The sequence below is a fragment of the Chenopodium album genome, chromosome 21, assembly GCF_948465745.1.
Source record: "Chenopodium album chromosome 21, dcCheAlbu1.1, whole genome shotgun sequence".
Classification (NCBI taxonomy): domain Eukaryota; kingdom Viridiplantae; phylum Streptophyta; class Magnoliopsida; order Caryophyllales; family Amaranthaceae; genus Chenopodium; species Chenopodium album.
The window spans coordinates 1,594,473-1,614,652 of record NC_137854.1 but is presented as its reverse complement, the minus strand read 5'-3'; the positions used below and the strand labels follow the sequence as shown (position 1 = coordinate 1,614,652).

The 20,180-nt window shown below is 34.1% G+C and overlaps 3 protein-coding genes across 3 annotated transcripts; 1 reads left to right on the top strand and 2 right to left on the bottom strand.

Moving 5' to 3' along the window:
- Positions 1–1,894: 1,894 nt before the first annotated feature.
- Positions 1,895–4,009, top strand: LOC145601243 (peroxidase 50-like). The gene is made up of 4 exons (XM_081657216.1): positions 1,895–2,252; positions 2,390–2,590; positions 2,743–2,908; positions 3,454–4,009. The coding sequence occupies exons 1-4, from the start codon at positions 2,034–2,036 to the stop codon at positions 3,858–3,860; spliced, it is 993 nt and encodes a 330-aa protein (XP_081513342.1). The 5' UTR covers positions 1,895–2,033; the 3' UTR covers positions 3,861–4,009.
- Positions 4,010–6,857: 2,848 nt separating this feature from the next.
- On the bottom strand, positions 6,858–9,204 carry LOC145602237 (uncharacterized). The gene is made up of 2 exons (XM_081658411.1): positions 9,075–9,204; positions 6,858–8,711 (listed from the first exon to the last, which is right to left on the bottom strand). Exon 2 carries the CDS (start codon positions 8,565–8,567, stop codon positions 7,464–7,466), a length of 1,104 nt encoding a protein of 367 aa, XP_081514537.1. The 5' UTR covers positions 8,568–8,711; positions 9,075–9,204; the 3' UTR covers positions 6,858–7,463.
- Positions 9,205–16,392: 7,188 nt separating this feature from the next.
- Positions 16,393–18,087, bottom strand: LOC145602543 (scarecrow-like protein 32). Its single transcript, XM_081658735.1, has one exon. It carries the CDS (start codon positions 18,073–18,075, stop codon positions 16,561–16,563), a length of 1,515 nt encoding a protein of 504 aa, XP_081514861.1. The 5' UTR covers positions 18,076–18,087; the 3' UTR covers positions 16,393–16,560.
- Positions 18,088–20,180: the final 2,093 nt, after the last annotated feature.

The window sequence follows — 20,180 nt, the reverse complement described above, 5'->3', positions numbered from 1 at the left end:
TGCATTAAAAAATACGATGTATAAGTTACATCACAAACCCTTTTTCCAAATACTATTCAACATTAGAATGCAGAAGAGCATCGTGGTCCATCTTGTCAACTTTTGTGTGTGTATGTGCTTTGCACACTCAACTTTTGATTTGACTCTTCACACAATTACACTACAATCAGACGTTGCACATTATGAAAGAAATCTAGCTAACAGCAGGAAAAATAAATTAATTAGGACAGTTAATTATCATCACCAAATCACCAGCAGATATCATTGATTTTGTAATGACAGATATATACAGTAGCTGCTAATAGTATACGATATATAAGTACTTAATACCTTCATATAATTCACATACAATAATTTGAGTTAGTTAAGATTAGGCTCCTTCCAAAATGCCAGCTCATACATGTAACCTAAATCCTCCTATTTTCGAATTTTTGCAGACAATCTCAAGTGTATACAATTAAACTTGTTTGTTAGTCGGCATAGGTGTGTATAATTCACTTAACATTCTCATTTTATTGTCCATCTTTTTATGCGATTAATGTCAATCATTCAATGTACTAAGTTGAATTATACTCACAAGTAAATCTAATATTAGATACACAATCTATTTAATAGTATACGAAATACTAAATTTGCTTTTCTAAAATTCAACTATAAGCACGGTGAACTTGGTCTTTTTTGTAACAAGTGTAAAATTAAAGTGTTGTTCTAAGAGTTTCTTTCGTTAAGAATAAAATTGCAAAATATGCCAAAAATGTACATATGATGCACATCGAAGTTGAAATTTGAATTATAAACATTCATAAATTAAACACATCCAAGTGGACCAAGTAGACCACGTTGTTAGATTTAGATAATGAAATAGATATTCCTAATAATTTCGGATTTATTGGCAAAAAATTCAAAAGACAGGGGTAGCAATCTTGCAGGTAAAGGATCTTTGTCATATGATAGATTATTAGTATCTTAATTCTGACAAGTTCACAGAAATTAGTACTAGTTTAGAGGAGTAATTAGCCGCTTCCCCTCACTTTTTGGGTACTTGCCGAATCTTTAACTCTATTCTTAATAATTTGTCCCACAAGCCGCTAGCTCTTGATATTATCCGTGATAAACTTGATAACTCGTACTCGTAATTAATAGGAAATTTTGACAATTACCACCTTCTGTTATGTCCATTTTAGTAATTACCACCTTCTATTTTTTTTTTTTTTTGAAAATTACCACCTTCTATTTTCAAAAACATCAAAAGTTACCACCTACTTGCCCCCCAACTACCACGTGACGTCATTGTGGGCCCATTCTCTCCCTTTCCTCCCTATTTCCCTCACATTTCTCATTCCTATTTGGATTCTCATCTCCCCTTTCACTTTTTTTCCTACATTGTTTTTGTGGTTTAATTAAGAAGTGCATCAATGATGCCTATAGTGTTATTTATTTGTCTACTTTTAGGGCCTGTTCTCATTGACCGAACTCAGCTGAACTGCACTAAATTTATTAGAGTTGATCTGACCTGAACTGAACTGAATACTTTATAAGAGAAGGAAATTAGGAGCTTAACTGAATTGAACTGAATTTATTAGAGCTGAACTGAACTGAACTGAAAATAATCGTATGAGAACAGGCCCTTTGACTATATATTCGGGTCGGTATAGTTGGATTGAGTCAATTTATGTTTCAAATATCATTTTCGAGTTAAAATTGGGTCTCAAATCGGGTCCTTCTAGTTAGGTTAGCTTTATCTAGTCTGTATACATCAATACATCATTCATGCATGGACATATCCATATATATCCAACGTTGGCGTCTTCTCATCGTCACATTTAAAACAGTCATAATTCTCAGAACATGCCGCCAGACAGTAAAGTTTGCACTAAGATTCTACTCCAACTGGCAAAGATGCCCACCTAATCATAATTGGTTTACTAATATCACTCACTATAATTAGCTATTAAACTTAAGTACATATATACTTTATATATCGCATAAAACTACACAAGCATATAAACTTTGAAACCAAAAAACACCAAACAATGTCTCATCAATTTCACCATGTTTTAGTTTCTGCCCTGTTAATTGGACTCTGCTTATTAACGCCTTACACAGCAACTGCACTTAGTACTAATTATTATGCAAAAACATGTCCAAACGTCGAAAAAATCGTTAGGCAAGCTGTGCAGAAGAAAATTCAGCAAACTTTTGTTACAATCCCCGGTACTCTTCGCCTCTTCTTCCATGATTGCTTCGTCAATGTAAGTATTATAATATCGTACGTACCTTTTATTTCTTATATTTTGTAGCTTCAGTTTTATTTTAATGGACGGAAAAAGTATGCCACATTTTCCTTCCTATATCCTTAAGCCTAAATTAATTATTGTTTGCCTAATAGGGATGTGATGCTTCGGTTATTATTCAATCGACGAATAACAACAAGGCAGAAAAGGATCATCCCGATAATCTTTCACTAGCGGGAGATGGATTTGACACCGTGATCAAAGCTAAAGCCGCAGTTGATGCTGTTCCAGGTTGTACTAATAATGTTTCTTGTGCTGATATTCTTGCCCTTGCTACTCGCGATGTTGTTAATCTGGTTCGCGTCTCTACTCTCAATTAATTTAAATATTGTTCATAGTTTTGAGAAACTAAATTAGTCATACCACATTATTTTAGGCTAGTATTAATCAAACATTAGTACGTATATGACTAATATAAGATGATTAACCTAGACGCGTATGTGTGCAGTCTGGTGGACCGTTTTGGCAAGTGGAATTGGGAAGATTTGACGGGTTGGTATCAACAGCAACAAGTGTAAATGGAAGATTACCTCAACCTTCAGATGATTTGAATCGCCTTAACTCTTTGTTTGCCTCTAATGGCCTCTCCCAAGCTGAGATGGTCGCTCTATCAGGTAATCTTATTCTTCTAACGTATTAGTTATTCTGGGACGGAAGGAGTATTACATAACAAGTATATTTCATATGTTATATTTCGTATTTGATTAACGTTCCTTATCTGATGTAGATAAAGTCCAAAAAAAAGATGTACAATAATAATAAAGCTATAGATTTGTTAAAGTAATATTGCTGGCCAATAATTACCATTTAACAAGATGTTTTAGATTTTGAATTTTTGATAGCTTTATACGGATTACTTTTAGAAAAAAGTGGTAAATTATTATTAGATGCGTTACGTAATAGGATGGCCCAAATAATTGGACGGTTTCACAATAGCATGTCGCCTTTCTTGTCAGCTGCATTATTTGGACCTTCGAATGTAAATTAAACACCGACACCCTACTTTTGCTCGTGATCTTTTGTATGAATTCTGTTAATTAGCTTTTTTGGACAGAAAGTATTAATATTTGCACCCATATACAACAAAATTATTACTCCGGAAAAGTAATATTTTATGTAAATTCTCTATCATTTTATTAAATCTTTTCAATATGTGCAGGGGCACATACGGTTGGTTTTTCTCACTGCAACAAGTTCTCTAACCGGATATACGGGTTCACACCAAGTAACCCGATTGACCCAACCCTGAACGCGCAATTTGCTGCCCAATTGCAGAGTATGTGCCCTAAAAATGTGGATCCTAGAATTGCTGTTAACATGGATGTACAATCACCAAGGGTGTTTGATAACGCTTACTACAAAAACTTGATAAATGGAAAGGGCCTATTTACTTCGGATCAAGTCCTATATACGGATAAAAGGACTAGGGGTATTGTTACAAGTTGGGCCCAAAGTTCACAAAGCTTTAAACAGGCTTTTGCCCAGTCCATGATCAAATTGGGTCGGGTCGGAGTCAAGAATTCCAAGAATGGAAATATTCGAGTTCGATGTGACGCCTTCAACTAATGCTCTAGCAGATGAATTCTCTTTTAGGTAGCAAGGTACTAGTATAAGTGTATTATGTATACTAGTAGTAGTATTCTTTTGTTAAATTTCTATTGGAAATAAAGAAAGTAATGAAAAAAATGAATTACTTCTTTTCTTTTTTTTGTAAATTCTCAAATTGTGAATTTGTAAGATTACAAGTCATGATCTAATAATTACTACTACTCCCTCCGTCCTTAAATTGAATCACAAAGGTTATGGAGTAGCCCATAACAAAAGCCTCATTTCTCGACAATGTTCGTATGAACACTCGATGTACCTATTGTCACTATCAATAAACCAATCTCCATCTGGATTTTCAGCAAAACTGAGAGAAAATCAAACCAAACATCCTTCTCATAAAGAATATTGCTTAGCACGATCGATTTAACAAGCATACATGAGTACCAAAATACAAACAAATTACTTGTATATTACTTTTAATACTGTAATTAGAACTGGCCAGCTTTGCCATTTCAAACTTCAAAAGACAGTAATATACCTAAATACTGTAAGACATAATTCCTAGACATTTGAAAGGAAAAAAAAAAAAAAAGAGTTTCCAACATATTGAATTTTCCCTATTATTTCTAGCTATATACAAAAATGCAGAAATTTTTAAAATTTTCTGGATTTCCCAGGTTGATTGTAGCACTGTGGACCACGCTATGGCTAGGACTCATGTTTATGGTGATGATCATGCCTAACATTTCAGCATCAACCAGAATTCCCCGGGAATTAGCCGTCGTGAATTTTCAAGACCTGGGTTTCAAAGATTGCAACTTCACGGTAACTATTTTGCATTGCCTTAATTCTTGATATACTACTACCTATTCCCTAACTTTGCAATTCACCGCAAATTAATAATCACTAACTTCTCTTATATAGTAATGATTATTTTAGGGGACGAAAACAAATCTGGTTAGATACATGAAACAGGGTCTAATCATAAGATCAAATATGATTTTGTTCTTCTTAGAACTTTTCCTCTATTTAATTATATGTACCAGCAATCTACTCTGTTTGAATAAAAAGGACTTCAACTTAATGTTTTTGTCGGTCTAATTTTGAATATCTCTTCTATGAAATCATGATTTTGTTTGTATGAATCATTTGGGCAGAATTGTAATTCTATTGGAGACTTTGGAGTTGGCCCTGGTTTGCCATGATCATTTGCAGATATGAGAAACCATGCATTGATGAAGCGATGAAGCAATGAAGCAAACAAGCAGTTCAGCTAAATCTAACTCAATTTGTGTGAAGTAATGTAATTTATATGTTTTCTTTGTTCCTCTGTTATTGCTTTCATCGTATTCGATAATTCAGTATAACTTGTGTCTCAATTAAATTCTTTAGAATGACATACAGTTAACTCAAATGTAGATTGTGGCGTTTGTTCTCGGAGTATATACTTTTGGACTTTGGTAATTGATTTCATAGAACCAAATAATTGATTCTAAACTGCTTGTTACGTATGAGTTGCCAAAATCCAAAGATTTTCTAGCTCAACTAGGGCTATATATTTTGTCCCTACAATCATCATTAGTTCGAGTCAAGTCTAAAGACACAAGAGAGAGTTTGGATAACTTACAAGCTGATATATTATCTTAAATCAATCTATTACTCCAGGAGGAGCTTCTGAATCTCATATATACCTCTTATGTACAAAATAGATTTATATGTGACAACAGAACAACCTTAACTCCTTAAGTATAAAGTGCGCGCTTGACACGTTCCTTTAAATCCTTTCTTATAATGAGTCAGAGTGTAAATAAAGTGAGATCACTAAATTGTAAGTTTTGTAACTGATTGAACAAAAGGTACAGTCTGCTAGAGAGTACAAAAGGTACTCAACAAATGTCACTGATATTCAGATTTCTGATGAAATTCTCTACAAATTACAGTAATTAAATAGATAATTGTTGACTGAAGTTTATATTTCATACCATATTCCCCGCAAAATTTCATATGAATTAACACTTAATCAACTAATAATTTGAATCTAGAGGTCCAAAATTAAAAATTCATGTGTACCTGGAGAAGTGGAGAATTCCTTCGTTCATTGCAGTGTGAACGACACTGTTGCTTGGGCTAATGTTGATGCCTCACATTGTAGGATCTGCAAGATTTTCACGACAGTTGGTTCAGTAAATTAAACAAGGAAGTCTTTTTGTCAGTTATAAAGATAGTGTAAACAAGGAAATTTTGTACAATATGTCCTAAACATACACATCTACTTTGTTTTTGTTGACATCAGAAATTTCCCGTAACCCGTTAAGCAAATTAGCTTGAATGCTTGTATGCTACGTACTGTATCATGAGCATTCTTGGATTGATCAAGCAGGGATCTCATTGACACACTACCAGTGTTCGATAGTTGCTTCTCAAATCTCTTCGATGATTGAATGAATTGATATGTTCTGCTCAGCACGATCCTTCAGAGAAACAGGGTCGGCATAAATAAATAACAATACATGAAAAAGATTTAGGTTATGAGTACCTTGCACAGTCAAATGTCTCTGCGAAGATCAGCACTTTCACCTTTGCACAGTCAAATGTCTTATTTTTTCTTTTTCAGAAACATAACATCAGCCTAACTGCTTGAAGTTTGAAGTAATTGGTTTTTGAGAAGGAAAAATGGCATCAATCTGTCACAACTCACAAGGGGTCTCTGAAACTGTTATATTTTGGTCTTTTGTGTCTGAATGACCCTTTCATGAAGTGGAGGTACACTCTAATCTTGGTGTTTATATTTCTGCTAGTAAGATATATAAGATCCCCATCTTCATGATATTAAATTTCAACCTTTTTCTATTGCGATAAAATGGAATTCAATGTAATGTTTCTTTGTGTTCATTTCTGACTATATCTTCTATGAATTCACATATTTGTCTGAGTAAATCAATTTGGGCAGGCTATTGCAGTTTAATTGGTGTGAGCATATACAGATTTGAGAAACACACATTGAAGCAAACAAGCAGTGCAGCAAAATCTTGTCTCCTTTGCCAAAAAAAAAATAAAAAAAATAAAAATAAAAAAAACTTGTTTGCGTCAATGAAATTATACTGTATAATTCATACCTCTTGTTTCTGTTTAAATGCAACGTCATTTGATTGGTGCTGCAATTAAAATCTTTAGGATGACAGGCTGTTTGAAATCAGAAGTTATAAATTATTGTGTTCGTTCTCAGAATATACTTTCTGCACTTGATTTCTTAGAACAAAAAATACATTTGGAATAATCAAAAAGGAAAAGAAGAGTACCCAGCATTGAGCAAAAGTGGGAAGAATCAGACACTTATATTATTCAGAGAGCCCCAAATAGTATTAGTAACAAAAATCTTACAATGGTTTTCCTATCTATATCTCGTCATCCCCATTTCCCCAACAATAATCCTGCTGCATACCATTTTAATGGTGTATATACAATGGAATCTATTTAATCCAAAAAATCCCGGCAATTTTACACTGGATCACTGCTGATAAATCTACTGAGGTTTGAATCAATGTTAGAGGTTATTCTATCAACAAAGCAGCACCTCGTTCCTATCAAAAACATATTTTACCCCACCATGTCTTCTCCAAACTAATCACTAACCCCACTGTCAAACTCTCGAAGGCAGACCTTCTCGAGCTGCGTTGGCCAATCTTCTCCAAGCACTTGTGGATTCAACTCCATAGCAGTTCGAAAGTCCAAAAGCGAAACAGAAGGAGACATGGATGGACTTTGTAAGTATTTTACAGGCCAAAGTCCATTCAGGCCATGAACACCCTCAGCACTCATTTTTTGTCGTTTGCTTCCATTCCTTGAACTAGCCAATTCTAGTGAGGGCTTTATCAACCTCTTTAAGTAAGTATCCAACCCATTGTTCAACAGATTAACACAATCCAGTGAAATACTTAACCCTTCCTTTTCCAACTTCTGTTCCAATCGCTTCCTTAAAGAACTTGTGTTGGGTAGCTCACCATCTCCATGACACGATTCAACAGGAATTCTAGAAGATGATAAACTGCTGATAACTTTCCGGTTACCCTTTCCATTCCAAGGAATTCCTAGAGGTGGTGTGACAGGACTCCTGCTGTGAATTCCCGGGCTAATTGCTGCCTGATCAACTTCTTCCCCATCTTCCACGGAGTTGACCTCAATAGGTCTACTACCTAAAGACAGCAACTCTGTAGCACTTTGCTGCTCTAGAGTCTTATGGCCCAAATCCTTACACACCTCAACAGCATTGGGCTTCCCATGAGGGCCAAGTGGGCTAGGACGGTCCTTGCTTTTACGATCACGGAAACAAGGAGTCCTTCCCTTGCGTGGAGACAATGGCAACACATCCCTACAAAGAGATTGAAGGCAACTTCTTTGATACCCATTAGCAACCTTATCAACAACAGGACTCTCCAATTTGCTTCTTTTCGAGGGAGGTGTCTTTGATTGACAAGCATTCTTAAGAATGGATTTAATCAGGCGATTGTGCAGGCTGATGTTTTCCCGCCCAATTGCAGCAATGCAGCTTTTATCAAACTCGGACTTGCCGATTTTGAGGCCGAAAAAGCTGTCCAACAGACCAAAGTACTTCTCAGCCCTCTGACTACCTACTTTCCTACTAATCTGAATTTTGATCTCTAATATGTCAATCCTATCAAAATGCCGATCACCCGGCATTTTGATTTCCATGTTTCTTACAACCATCAAAATCTAAACCCTAATTCCACAGAAATTATAAATCGCACTTCAAAGAGAAATACCGTCTATGATTAAAATTCCAAACCCTAATCTTCTAAATAGATCAGCCATCGAGCAAGAACAACAGTGTTGTCGAATAAACCCAGAATACTGAATCCACAAACAAAATAAACAAAACCCATATCAGAATTAAGCTCAAATTTCAATCTTTTCATCAAACAACTAACTATCAACAATAAAACCCTCGAATTAGGGTTCATATTCAAGCAGCGAAAGAATTCGCCAGCAAAATTAGAAATTCATCTCAAATTCAACTTAAATCACAAGAATTAAGCTCCAAATCATCAATAACCAAGCAATTTAAGAATCAAATCGAAATTCCAACACCCAATAAAGCAAAATCAAAGTTCGATCAAAAAGATCAAAATCAAAAACCCTAGAACACCAAAATTGAGATCGAAAAAAATCAAATTCACCAACAAAACAAAACGGAGAAATTGAAAGCGAACTAACCTGAATAAGTTAAGAAGAATGCAGAAATTGATGAATATGAAAGTAGAAAATTAGATGAGCTGCTTAATCAGAGTTATCGCGATATTGGGAAGAGAGAGAAAAAGGGGAAATAATTTTAGGGCAATTTTACGGGTTGTAAAGAGAGAGACCTCGAAGAAGGTTCTGAAAGTCATAAGAAGTCAAAGTTTAAAACGCACGTGGGTTTATTTTTAAGGTAAGGGTTGAATTGTCAAAGTGTATGATATGATGAAATGTTGTGTCTTTGGTTACCTTTGATTGAAACAAAATCCAATCATTTGTTGTCATTCTTTGTTATCTCAGATATGTTGGAACTTGGAAGTCAAACTCGATTAAGGTTTTTTTTATAATAGAAAGAAAAAATCACTCACACATAATGGTCTATGGTGGTTTATTAGTTAATGCAAGTAGTTACACATGAGTCATTAAAGGATATATAAGTGTAGTAATTGTGTTTATTTTTAGAAATTGTATAGGCAATGCTTCATTTTGACGACACATATTATTTGTACAAATATATTTTTGTGAATTATGGGTCCATATTATTGAGATCGGATAATATTTTAAGTTGTTATAGAAAGGACTTCAGATGTGACCCAACCCTATCAAAATTATGTTATTGAGATCGGATAGTGTTAAAAACTTGATCGTATCAAAATTATATGTGAATTTTTAGATTGAATATAGAAGGGACTTTAGATGTGAGTGAGAGTATTCACGATCTAATGGCCTTATTAAATAAAAAATCACGAAGAAAAGATGTCATATTGATAAATTCAAATCGTAAATTAGTGATTGATATAAAATTATAATATGTAAGTGTATAATGTATTGCGTACAAGTACGATTAATAACAGTTGACACAAGCTCAATATATGACTAAAATAAGTTTAGTTAAACTTGGAAAAGTTCAAAAAATTAAAATGCATCTCATGAATTGATCTAAACTCATTTTTTTTAGTTAACGAAATGTGTCATATACTTTCGATTACTACTCACCTCCTTCTAAATCGAAGCCAAAAAATTTTGTAATCTTTAAACATTTTGAACAATTTAGTATTCGTAGTAAAGATTGGCGAGGTTAGAGCTGCATGTACCGGTCATTTTCACCGCCACTTTTATAATGATAAGCTTTAATTAGTTTGTCATGGCCCGTATTGTAAGCCACATCTTTAAAATCCAAACGAAAAAAGCATCGTATCCTTGCATATGTAAAGCCAACAAATAAACCCTAACCATTATCCTAAGATGGTCACTCTCACATTCAACGTGACGAAGGCATGCAATTGGAAGTGATCACATTCAATTTGCATGTGATGTAGCATATCATTCTTGAACTCATTTGTCAATTTGCACTCTTTTTCTCCTTTGTTATCAAAAATCAATAAATCTTGCGGATACTAGCCACTTATATATTAGCCCCTTGCTAGTTGCTACTTTAGCGCCTACAACGTTTCGTTGCTGAATGTTTGTCCACTATTATCAGCAAGACAGCAACTTGAATAGTGGTCCAACTTTAATTCTATCTTATTAACTCTAATTTCCCGTATGTATACAATCATTACAATGTGCTCTAATAATGCAAGTGCTCGTATATACTTGATGAAACTATATCTCCTATTTGATGAAAAAATACTTGACAAGTCGGCAGAAAGTAAAGACATGCAAATAATTTTGATGATTAATATTACGCTTTGCCGAAAAAAAAATAAAAACCAAGACAAGTTTAGGTATTATGTACATAAATTTGCAGGACAAACTAACAAAGCACGATTAAAGTAGTAAATCGACACAGTAGTGGTACATGAGCTTGGACTGCAATAAAAAAATTTTTTAAAAAAAAATTTAAAGAACACATAGCTAGTAATTAAAGTTAATATTAAACCAGGCCTAACCAAATATAAGATACCCTCTCCGTGTTTAAATAAATGAAACGTTTTCATTTGCGACCGTGTTAAAATATGAAACGTTTCCTTTTTTAGTAACTTCTCTCTATATTTTAAAAATATTCTCTCTAATTTTTATTAAATAATAATCCCCATAAAATCCTTTTCTTTCTTCTCTCTCCTCAAACTTATACCCCACTATACCTATTATTTTAATAAATTCAAATAATCTTCCTAAACTCCGTTAAAGTCAATACATTTCATTTATTTAAACACGAGAGTATATATATATACTTGACAAATTAACAGACACAATCCGACACGACCAACAATCATATTGCTCTCAAAGTTTGACTGCTATATCAGCAATGTGTGTAACATTTTGGTTTGTGACGTAAAGAGCTAGGCCAAACTGGCAAAGAATCTGGCAACTTAATAAACAAACTTTCTGCTGCGATGCGGATATAGGTGTTAGTTTGAATTAGGGATGGCAATTCAATCCGAGTTCGATTCGAATCCGATCCGATACGAAGAAAAAAATCCGATCCGAATCCGTTTAATTTGAGTCCGAATCCGAATCCGATAAAATAGGTCCGAATCCGAATAGGAGGCGGATCGGACTTGGACCCTATGCAGAGTCCGACCGAGTCCGACCCGAGTCCGAGTCCGAATCCGAGTCCGACCCGAGTCCGACCCGAATCCGAGTCCGAGTTCGAGTTCGATCCGAATACATGCCAAATTTGGGAATCAGGATATTTGCAACATATATTAAATCAATTTATCAATTCAGTTTTAATAATTTATCCCACCTTGACTACTTTATGGCCCAACTTCTTAATTCAATTACTTAAAAATAAAAAAATAAATAAATAAATAAAACTAGTAAAAACTAAAAGGACAGTGAACAAAAACCCTAACTCTTCACCTTCGTTCTATTGCACATTTGCACAGCCACCATCTTGCATCTTCTTCATATTCAAAGGGGAAAAAACCACCTTATTCACGCAAACCAACGCCGCCCACCACTCCACCAGCTAGGGGACAATTCTATCGACGTTTTGAAAGTTTATCTCTGATTTCCGACCAGCTCTGGTGTCCGACCACCTTCCGACAATTCGAAGGTACTATATCTGATTTCCTTCATGCTATTTTCGTTTTTTTTTTTGCTAGTTAAATTAAATATGATCATAGATGAACCCTAGATTGTGAAATTGATATGATAATTACTCAAAGAATGAAAGGAACAACAACTTTGCGATTCAATGTGCGATTCGATATGATAATTACTCAAAGAATAAATAAATGGGTTGGGTGACTTATCTCAGAAATGGTCCACAAATTTTATTTGATTTTTCTGTTTTTTTTTTTTAGTTTAATTTGTCGTAATGGTATGTTAGACTTGTTAGCTAGTTGCTTCAGTTTTTGTTTTGTTTTGTTTATTATTATTTTGTTTTTAATTTTTGAGTTATTTTATTATTCTCTAATTTTTATGTTTTCATATGATAAATTCTGATTTTTTTTCTCATGTTGTAAGTATGGTTGATTTTTCACATTGACTTATATTTGCACAAATTTGTTTATTTATTTTGACTAAGATTAATTATTATTGATGTTTAGGCTTAAACCATATTGAATCTTCATCTCAAATGGCTCCTCCTACAAAACTAACAAAAGGTAGTATCTACGATTGTCATACTCTTTCATATATTATATTTATGCATAAATTTTGGTTAGTGTTATTTTATGAAATAATGATTAATTTTTAATAATACACTTGTATAGATATGGAAACCGATGAGGCATCTTCTAGTCCGGATGATTGTGAAGAGGTTAATGGCCAACCAACTCATACTAAGACTACTAAGAAGCAAATCAATGATTCAAATACATCACATGTGAATGACAATGATGATGAAAATGAAAATGATGATGAAAATGAAGATGAAGGTGTGATAACGGGTAGTAATGGAAGAAAGTTGACTTCGGCGGTTTGGAAATTTTATGATAGGAAATTGGTTAATGGAGTATGGAGGGCCTTTTGTAAAGGTTGTAAAGGAAATTTTGTGGGTAAGAGCTCAAGTGGCACTACACACTTGAGAGAACATACAAAAAGATGTATGAAAGTCAAGAAGACAATAGATGTGAGACAACAATTGTTACTAGCTAGTGCAAGTAGGAGTGGAAGTCCTACTATGACAATTGGAAAATTCAAATTCAACCAACAAGTTTCAAGAAATGAGTTGGTGAACATGATTCTTATGCATGAGTATCCACTTTCCGTTGTTGAGCATGAGGGTTTTAGAAGGTATTCACATAGTTTGAACCCCGAATTTCATATCATTTCAAGGAATACCGTGAAATCCGACATTCTAAAGGATTACAAGGAAGAGAAATCTCGATTGATGAAGTTGTTGGGAGCAAATGAAAGTAAAGTCGCCATCACTACGGATATGTGGACTTGTAACAATCAAAGAAAAGGCTATATGGCCGTGACGGCACATTTTATTGATGATGATTGGATCTTGCAAAATCGTCTCATAAGGTAATTATACTACTTTATCACATAATTAATTATTGTTATGTAATTTTATTTTATGATATTTTTATTCATATGAGAAGTTAGTTACATAATGGTTTAGATTGCTAATTACATATAATTATTAATTATTGTTAGGTTCATGTATGTTCCATGTCCACATAACAAAGATACAATTAGTAAGGCATTAGTTGTATGTTTGAAGAGCTTTAATTTGGATGAAAAAGTTTCAACTATTACCGTTGATAATTGTACAACCAATGATGCGGTTATGGATGTGTTGCGTGAAAAACTTGCTCCTAGTAAGCTTATTTTGGGTGGTACCTATTTGCATATGAGATGTTGTGCACATATTTTAAATCTAGTTGTTAATGATGGATTGAGTATTATTGGTGATGCAATTGAGAGAGTTCGTGGTGTTGTTGCCTTTTGTACTTCTACACCAAAGAGATATGAAAAGTTTGAAGATGCTTGTAATTATATGAAAATTCCTATAACTAAGAAATTGATTTTGGATTGTAAGACTAGGTGGAATTCATGTTTTGAAATGTTACAAGTTGCCCTCTTATATAAAGATGCTTTTACTAGGTTGTTTTCAAAAGTTGGAAAAAGAGGAAAAGATAAGTTTATGTTGCCTAGTAAAGATGAGTGGAAAATGGCTAGTGAAATTTGTGAAAAATTGGCCTTATTTAGTAGGACAAGTGATGCTTTTTCGGGGAAAAACTATCCTACCGCAAACTTGTATTTTGAAAAAGTTTGTGAAATTAAACTTGCATTGAGAAAATGGTTGTGTTGTGGTAATAAAGTAATAGAGATGATGGCTTCAAAAATGATCTCCAAGTTTGATAAGTATTGGGAGGTTATTAGTATGATATTATCCGTGGCATCGGTTTTGGATCCAAGAAGAAAAATGGAATGTGTGTCTCTTTATTTTCATGCCCTTCATGGTGATAGTGGTGATGATGAATGTGAGAAGGTTAAACGATTCTTACTTGATTTAGCTCTTGATTATGAATATGATGTGTATTATAAAGAGTCGTCTTCGGTGGCACCTTCTTGCACTCTTAATGACAAGGGTAAGAGACCCATGACCGACTTGGATGATGTGGAGGGATTATGGGCAAAACATGTATCAACACAACCAACAAAAAAACGTCGCAAGTGTGAGGTGGAGGCATACTTAGAGGAGGATAGGATAGTAGTTGATGATAACAAGTTTATTCTTCTAGCTTGGTGGAATGCCGAAACAAGTAAGTATCCTACCCTCTCTAGAATTGCTAGGGATATTCTTGCGGTGCCCATTTCTACCGTTGCTTCGGAGAGTGCTTTTAGTGCCGGTGGTAGAGTAGTTAGTCCCCATCGTAGTAGACTACACCAAGACACCGTGGAAGCTTTAATGTGCCTTCAAAGTTGGATATTTCCTCAATTTAAAGGTAACTAATGTAATATATTAAAACTATTTATTGCCATGTGCATTATTTTATTTATTTTAATGCATTTGCACTTATAATTAGGTATTACAAGTGGTGGCAATTGTCAATTTGCATCGGTCTTTGAAGATGAAGATGTGGATGATAGTGAAGTGCTCCCATAGTAAGTTTCTTATTATATTTATTTCACTACTCATTTTTATTTTGTTATACACATGTTTATATTTTTGCTTAAAATTCATATTACTTTTGGATGATGCACAAGCTTTTCACTCACTTTTAATTTTCCATGTCTAATTTTATTTTTGTTTTTTGTTATTTTTTTGGTGTAGGATATCATTGGACTTCAAGTTGGGAAAGCTCTTCTTGTCAAGTTATGTTTGTATTTTGAATACAAATATTGTAATTTTAATTTGAGTCATTAAGGACTTAAGGTGGTATTGTTGAAAGACTAATTAGAAGTTACTTTTTATTGTTGAATGATGATATTTTTATAATTTGGGACAATTATTTGCTAGTTTGTAGCAAACTTTTATCATGTAACTTAATTCTTATTTATGTTATATTTAGACTTTATGCATTTTTTTTCTAAAATTTTACGCACTAATAATCCAATATGATTTAGGAAATAAAGTTTATTAGGGATAATACAAAAATGTATAGGTATACTTAACATTAAAAAAAAAAATAGTATTCGGATCCATTCGGAGGTCCGAATATATGGATCGGATTCGGACCATGAAAATATGATTCGGATCGGATTCGGATTCGGAGTTTTCGGATTCGGATTCGGAGTCGGATCCAACTCCAAGGTCCGTTTACAAAACGGATCGGATTCGGACTTGGGTGCATCCGACCCGAATCCGATCCGTTGCCATCCCTAGTTTGAATAAATGTAACCTAGACTATATTCGGATTGATATGACACAAACTAGGACACTTGCAACTAGTGACTTGGTTAATTCTTTTGGGAGTTGCCAACTTCCTTTGAAACTTGTAAGTTGGGTACTGAACACATACATCACTATATTACTCTATTTTACAACTGTACTAATTAATGATTCTTATCTATTTCTGCTTGTCACATTGGATACATTCCAATACTTTTGCTTCTTTTTTTATACTGGTCCTTCACTACTTTGACACATTTCAGTTGTTTGATCTAAAATGTATATTTAAACGAATGGAATTAAAATGCTACTCCTATTTTTTATTTGTTCGTTTATGCTCTATACTTGTATATTGTATATTTGTATTGTATCAAGACGGCTAGTATTTAATTTCACAATAGTATATTTTTCCGTTTTATAACAAACAACAATATTAGGTTAAACAAGCAAGTTAATTCAAAAAAAAATTGGCAGAGTAAGAAAATGTTGAAAAAAACTTACACGACCATACACAACTGACAAAAATCATGCTTTCAAAATTTGAAAAAGATTTAGTAATAAGAACGCGGTGAATAGTTAGGCGTCAATCTACTAAATTAGTAACAATCAACAACATCATTTTTGCCAAAATAAGGATCAAGCTATCTAACAATTAAACATAACATCAGACACTAACTAATTTACGAATGTTACTAATGACTACTCAAGTATTAGTACTAAACTAATTTAAGAAGGTACCAAAGCAGTAGCAAAAACAACATTATGACCTTTCCAAGTGAGCACAATATCCTCCTCTTCCTTCTTAGACCCCCACCCTGTAGCATGTTCTTCTAGCATTGCCTTCACCTCCGTCATCGCCTCTCCCATGAACCCGACCGCCCTAAACTCCGCCTCCATCATCCGTTGTGACCACCGTGTCCTCGGCTCCTGCCTCTCCACCCTTTGATCTCCTTCATGAGATATCACATTCTCAATTTTCCAACAAATATCGGCCTCATACCACTCTCTTTGCTTACTTCCCCTAGGCAAGAACGTGTCCACCGTATCGAACGGTATCCAAAAATAGTTAAACGCAGATCTTAGCCTTCCGACCAAATTCCTAGACGTAAAATCTACGTCTTCCTCTACAACCACCACCATGGTCGGAGCCAAACTCCGCAATGCCTTAAAAAACATTGACCTCATTGACATCACCACGCTAGGGTCCTCTTCTGGCTCTACGTGGTTTAAGTAATGTAACGACATTTGACAATTTATGATCAAAGCTTCGTCTTCCAATTCCTCATTGTGATGATGAGGATTTCCATAGAGAAATCTCATTTGCTCTTGCCTCGTCCTAACCTCATCTAGGACGGAGGCAAACCCGTCTGAGGGGGTGGTGGGGACGGCCTTAAACTCGAGCACCACCCCCTTAGAGCGGGCGAAGTTAATAAGCTTAACACCAAGATCATCATAACAAACAAAATCAAACATCGGCGGACCTTGTTGGGTAAACGCCCCCACGGTTAGTGTAACCGTGGGGGGTTGCCTACCTTGGTAGCGAGTAGCAATGGAGTCAATAAGAGTAGGAATTTGCATGCAATGAGTCACACTGAGGTCCACTATGTGGACCCCAGTGCGACCCTCAATGGCTTCTAGGATGACCGAGTTCGCCGCAGTGAACCCAAAGCGGTGCCACGGTGTTAAGTGGACAAAATTAGCCAAGTCAAGAAGAGAGAACTTGTGTATGTTTAGGTTCATACCACAAGCTACACTACTACTAGTATTACTGTTACTAGTAATAGTCGTACTAATATTAATATTGTTGTCGTCGTCGTCGTTGTTGTTGTTGTTGCTGCTGCTAGTGGCGGAGTTGAGGATGAACTTACAAGCGGGGGTACGAGCAGCACGAAGGATAAGAGCGCGGAGGAAAGCGCAAGTGAGTCGTTGATTAGAGTCGCCGTCAGGCGGGGCGATGTTGTTAAGAACCCAAAGGATTTGTTGAGCAGGAGTAGCGTCGTTGTTATCAATAGCTTGAGCACAATGTACTAAAAGTTGTTCCATACAATTAGCATCACCTAAATTATTAATATTATTATTATTGATTAAAGACGATGACGAAGAAGAAGAGGAAGAGGAAGTGTTTTGTTTCGAAGTCGTAAAACCAGGCCAAGGCCTAATTCTATTCATCATGGTTGTAGTTTGATAGAGAGAAATTGTGTTTGGTGTTGGGAAATTTGAAATTTCAGTAAATTGCATCATTATTATTATTATTGATGTTAGATTGAATTTTTTGGGGTTTTGAATATAAGTTCACACGAAAAAAAGAGAGAGAAAAAAAAATGATCAGAGAAAGAAAGAGACTCGACAAAGAGAGGATAGTACTAGTAATGGGTGGCTAAGCAAAACATAGGGAGACGATCCAAAAGAAATATTTTTGGGGCAAAACGAATCGAAGAAATTGACATTTCAGCTTTTAAATATTTTTTTGTAATTTAAGACAAAAATAAAAATGAGAAAGAACAAAAAAAAAGTTCTGTGAATGAAAGTAATATATCTATGAAAACTGATGATAAATGGAAAGAAAAGGTTGTCTGATGTTTTTGTAATGAATTTTGAAATTTTTGTGGTCTAAAATAGGCAAAGAAGATCTTTCTTATTTTAACCAAGCAAAATGCATGGAAAAAGAATTTATGGTTTATTTTGGTTTTAGTTTTATGATGATAGAAGTGATGAAACCTGGTTGATTTCATGGGACTAATGATACAAATCTGCAGCTTGTTATATATAGAGGGAAGATGAAACTAGGAGAGAGATCATGTTAATTGTAATGAATAGGATAAGCTCGTGAGTTTAAGGGATTGACTAGGATTAAAAAAAAAACACTTCGTAATTATTATATTTTGTGTTGTTGTACTTGTTGTACATATGCGACTATTTATAAACACATTCATGGATTCATGGTTAGTTAGGGCTTATTCTAATTTATTGAATAGAGATTAATTGAATTGAACTGATTGGAGCTGAACGAACTGAACTGAGCTAAAATGAATTGTTTATGAGAGAAGGAAATTAGGAACTAAAGTGACCTATCGGAGCTGAACTGAACTGAAATTAAGCTGAAGAGAAAAGACCCTTATTAGTCTTTCTTATATAATTTCAAAGTCAGTCCGATTTTAAAAATAAGGATACAATTTGAGAGTAAACGATACAAGATTTTCACTAATAAATATGAGCTCTAATGATGATTTTTTTTTTCATCAATTGTCTAATTTTTCATATCCATACTAAATCAAATCTTAACAACTAAAACAATATCTTTATTTTAGGTGAAAAAAAGTAATAACTTAGGTGTCTTATTCATACATGATGAAATTTATACCAAATTACATCTTAAAAAATAAAAATAATGTCTTATTTTAGGTGAAGAGAATAAAGACTTAGACGAACAATTACTTTCTTGTCTCATTCAAGGATAACGAAATTAAACTAAGCAAATCTCAACAAACTCCAAGCAGCATTCTACATTGGAGTATATTGTATGTATTAAATTAAACTCAACCACTAGCCTTTCTTTTATATAGTCCCCATAGCTTATTTGAGATTAAAAAGAATTTTAGTTTGTTGTCACCTTATGGCTTGTCAACATCTTGATCCACATTTATTTGCAAAATTCCTAAAAGATATCCAATTATTTATTTTTTTCAGCCAATATATATACTTCCATCTCTAGTATCACAATTATGTAAAACATTTTACTTAAATAATTAAAACAAAGGTTCCTCAAAAAAAAAAAAAAATATGTTTCAATAACTTCCTCTCTTAGTATTTTCAAAAATTTAAAAGTTTGAAAAGGGATTATAAACAAAATTTCAAAAAGGAATTCACCAATCAGTGTGATTTATATTTTTGTCAGTATAAACAAATACAAGAAAATGAAATCATAGGAGATAAAATGACAAGATGATCAGATAAGCTGGAGCATAAGCATGTTATACTAAAATCCTCAACACGTGATACTCAATTTCACATCATAACATTTTTTTTTTTTTTTGAAAACAATTTTACATCATAACATACATCTATTTAAATTGCTTAGGCCAACAAACTCAAACTTGCCGACTTGCTTATGTACCCTAACCTACAAACCCCACCTTAAATAGACAACTCGACTAACCCCACCTTAGCCAGCAGCCCTGTATAAGAATTACTACCTCTTGTGATCTTATTTTACATTCACTAGATAGTTGACCTAGCTAGAATCCTAGATAGATAGTACAATCCAAATCCATAAAAATTTGGTTATGTTTAGTTCATCCTATTTTTCTTATGTGATTAGGTTCAAATTGTCTGATTTGACTAAACTT

Coding starts and splice junctions, on each gene's coding strand:
- LOC145602543 (XM_081658735.1), bottom strand. CDS start 18,075: ATGATGCAATTTACTGAAATTTCAAATTTCCCAACACCAAACACAATT.
- LOC145601243 (XM_081657216.1), top strand. CDS start 2,034: ATGTCTCATCAATTTCACCATGTTTTAGTTTCTGCCCTGTTAATTGGA. Junction 2,253..2,389: donor TCCATGATTGCTTCGTCAAT/GTAAGTATTATA, acceptor TTTGCCTAATAG/GGATGTGATGCTTCGGTTAT. Junction 2,909..3,453: donor TGAGATGGTCGCTCTATCAG/GTAATCTTATTC, acceptor CAATATGTGCAG/GGGCACATACGGTTGGTTTT.
- LOC145602237 (XM_081658411.1), bottom strand. CDS start 8,567: ATGGTTGTAAGAAACATGGAAATCAAAATGCCGGGTGATCGGCATTTT.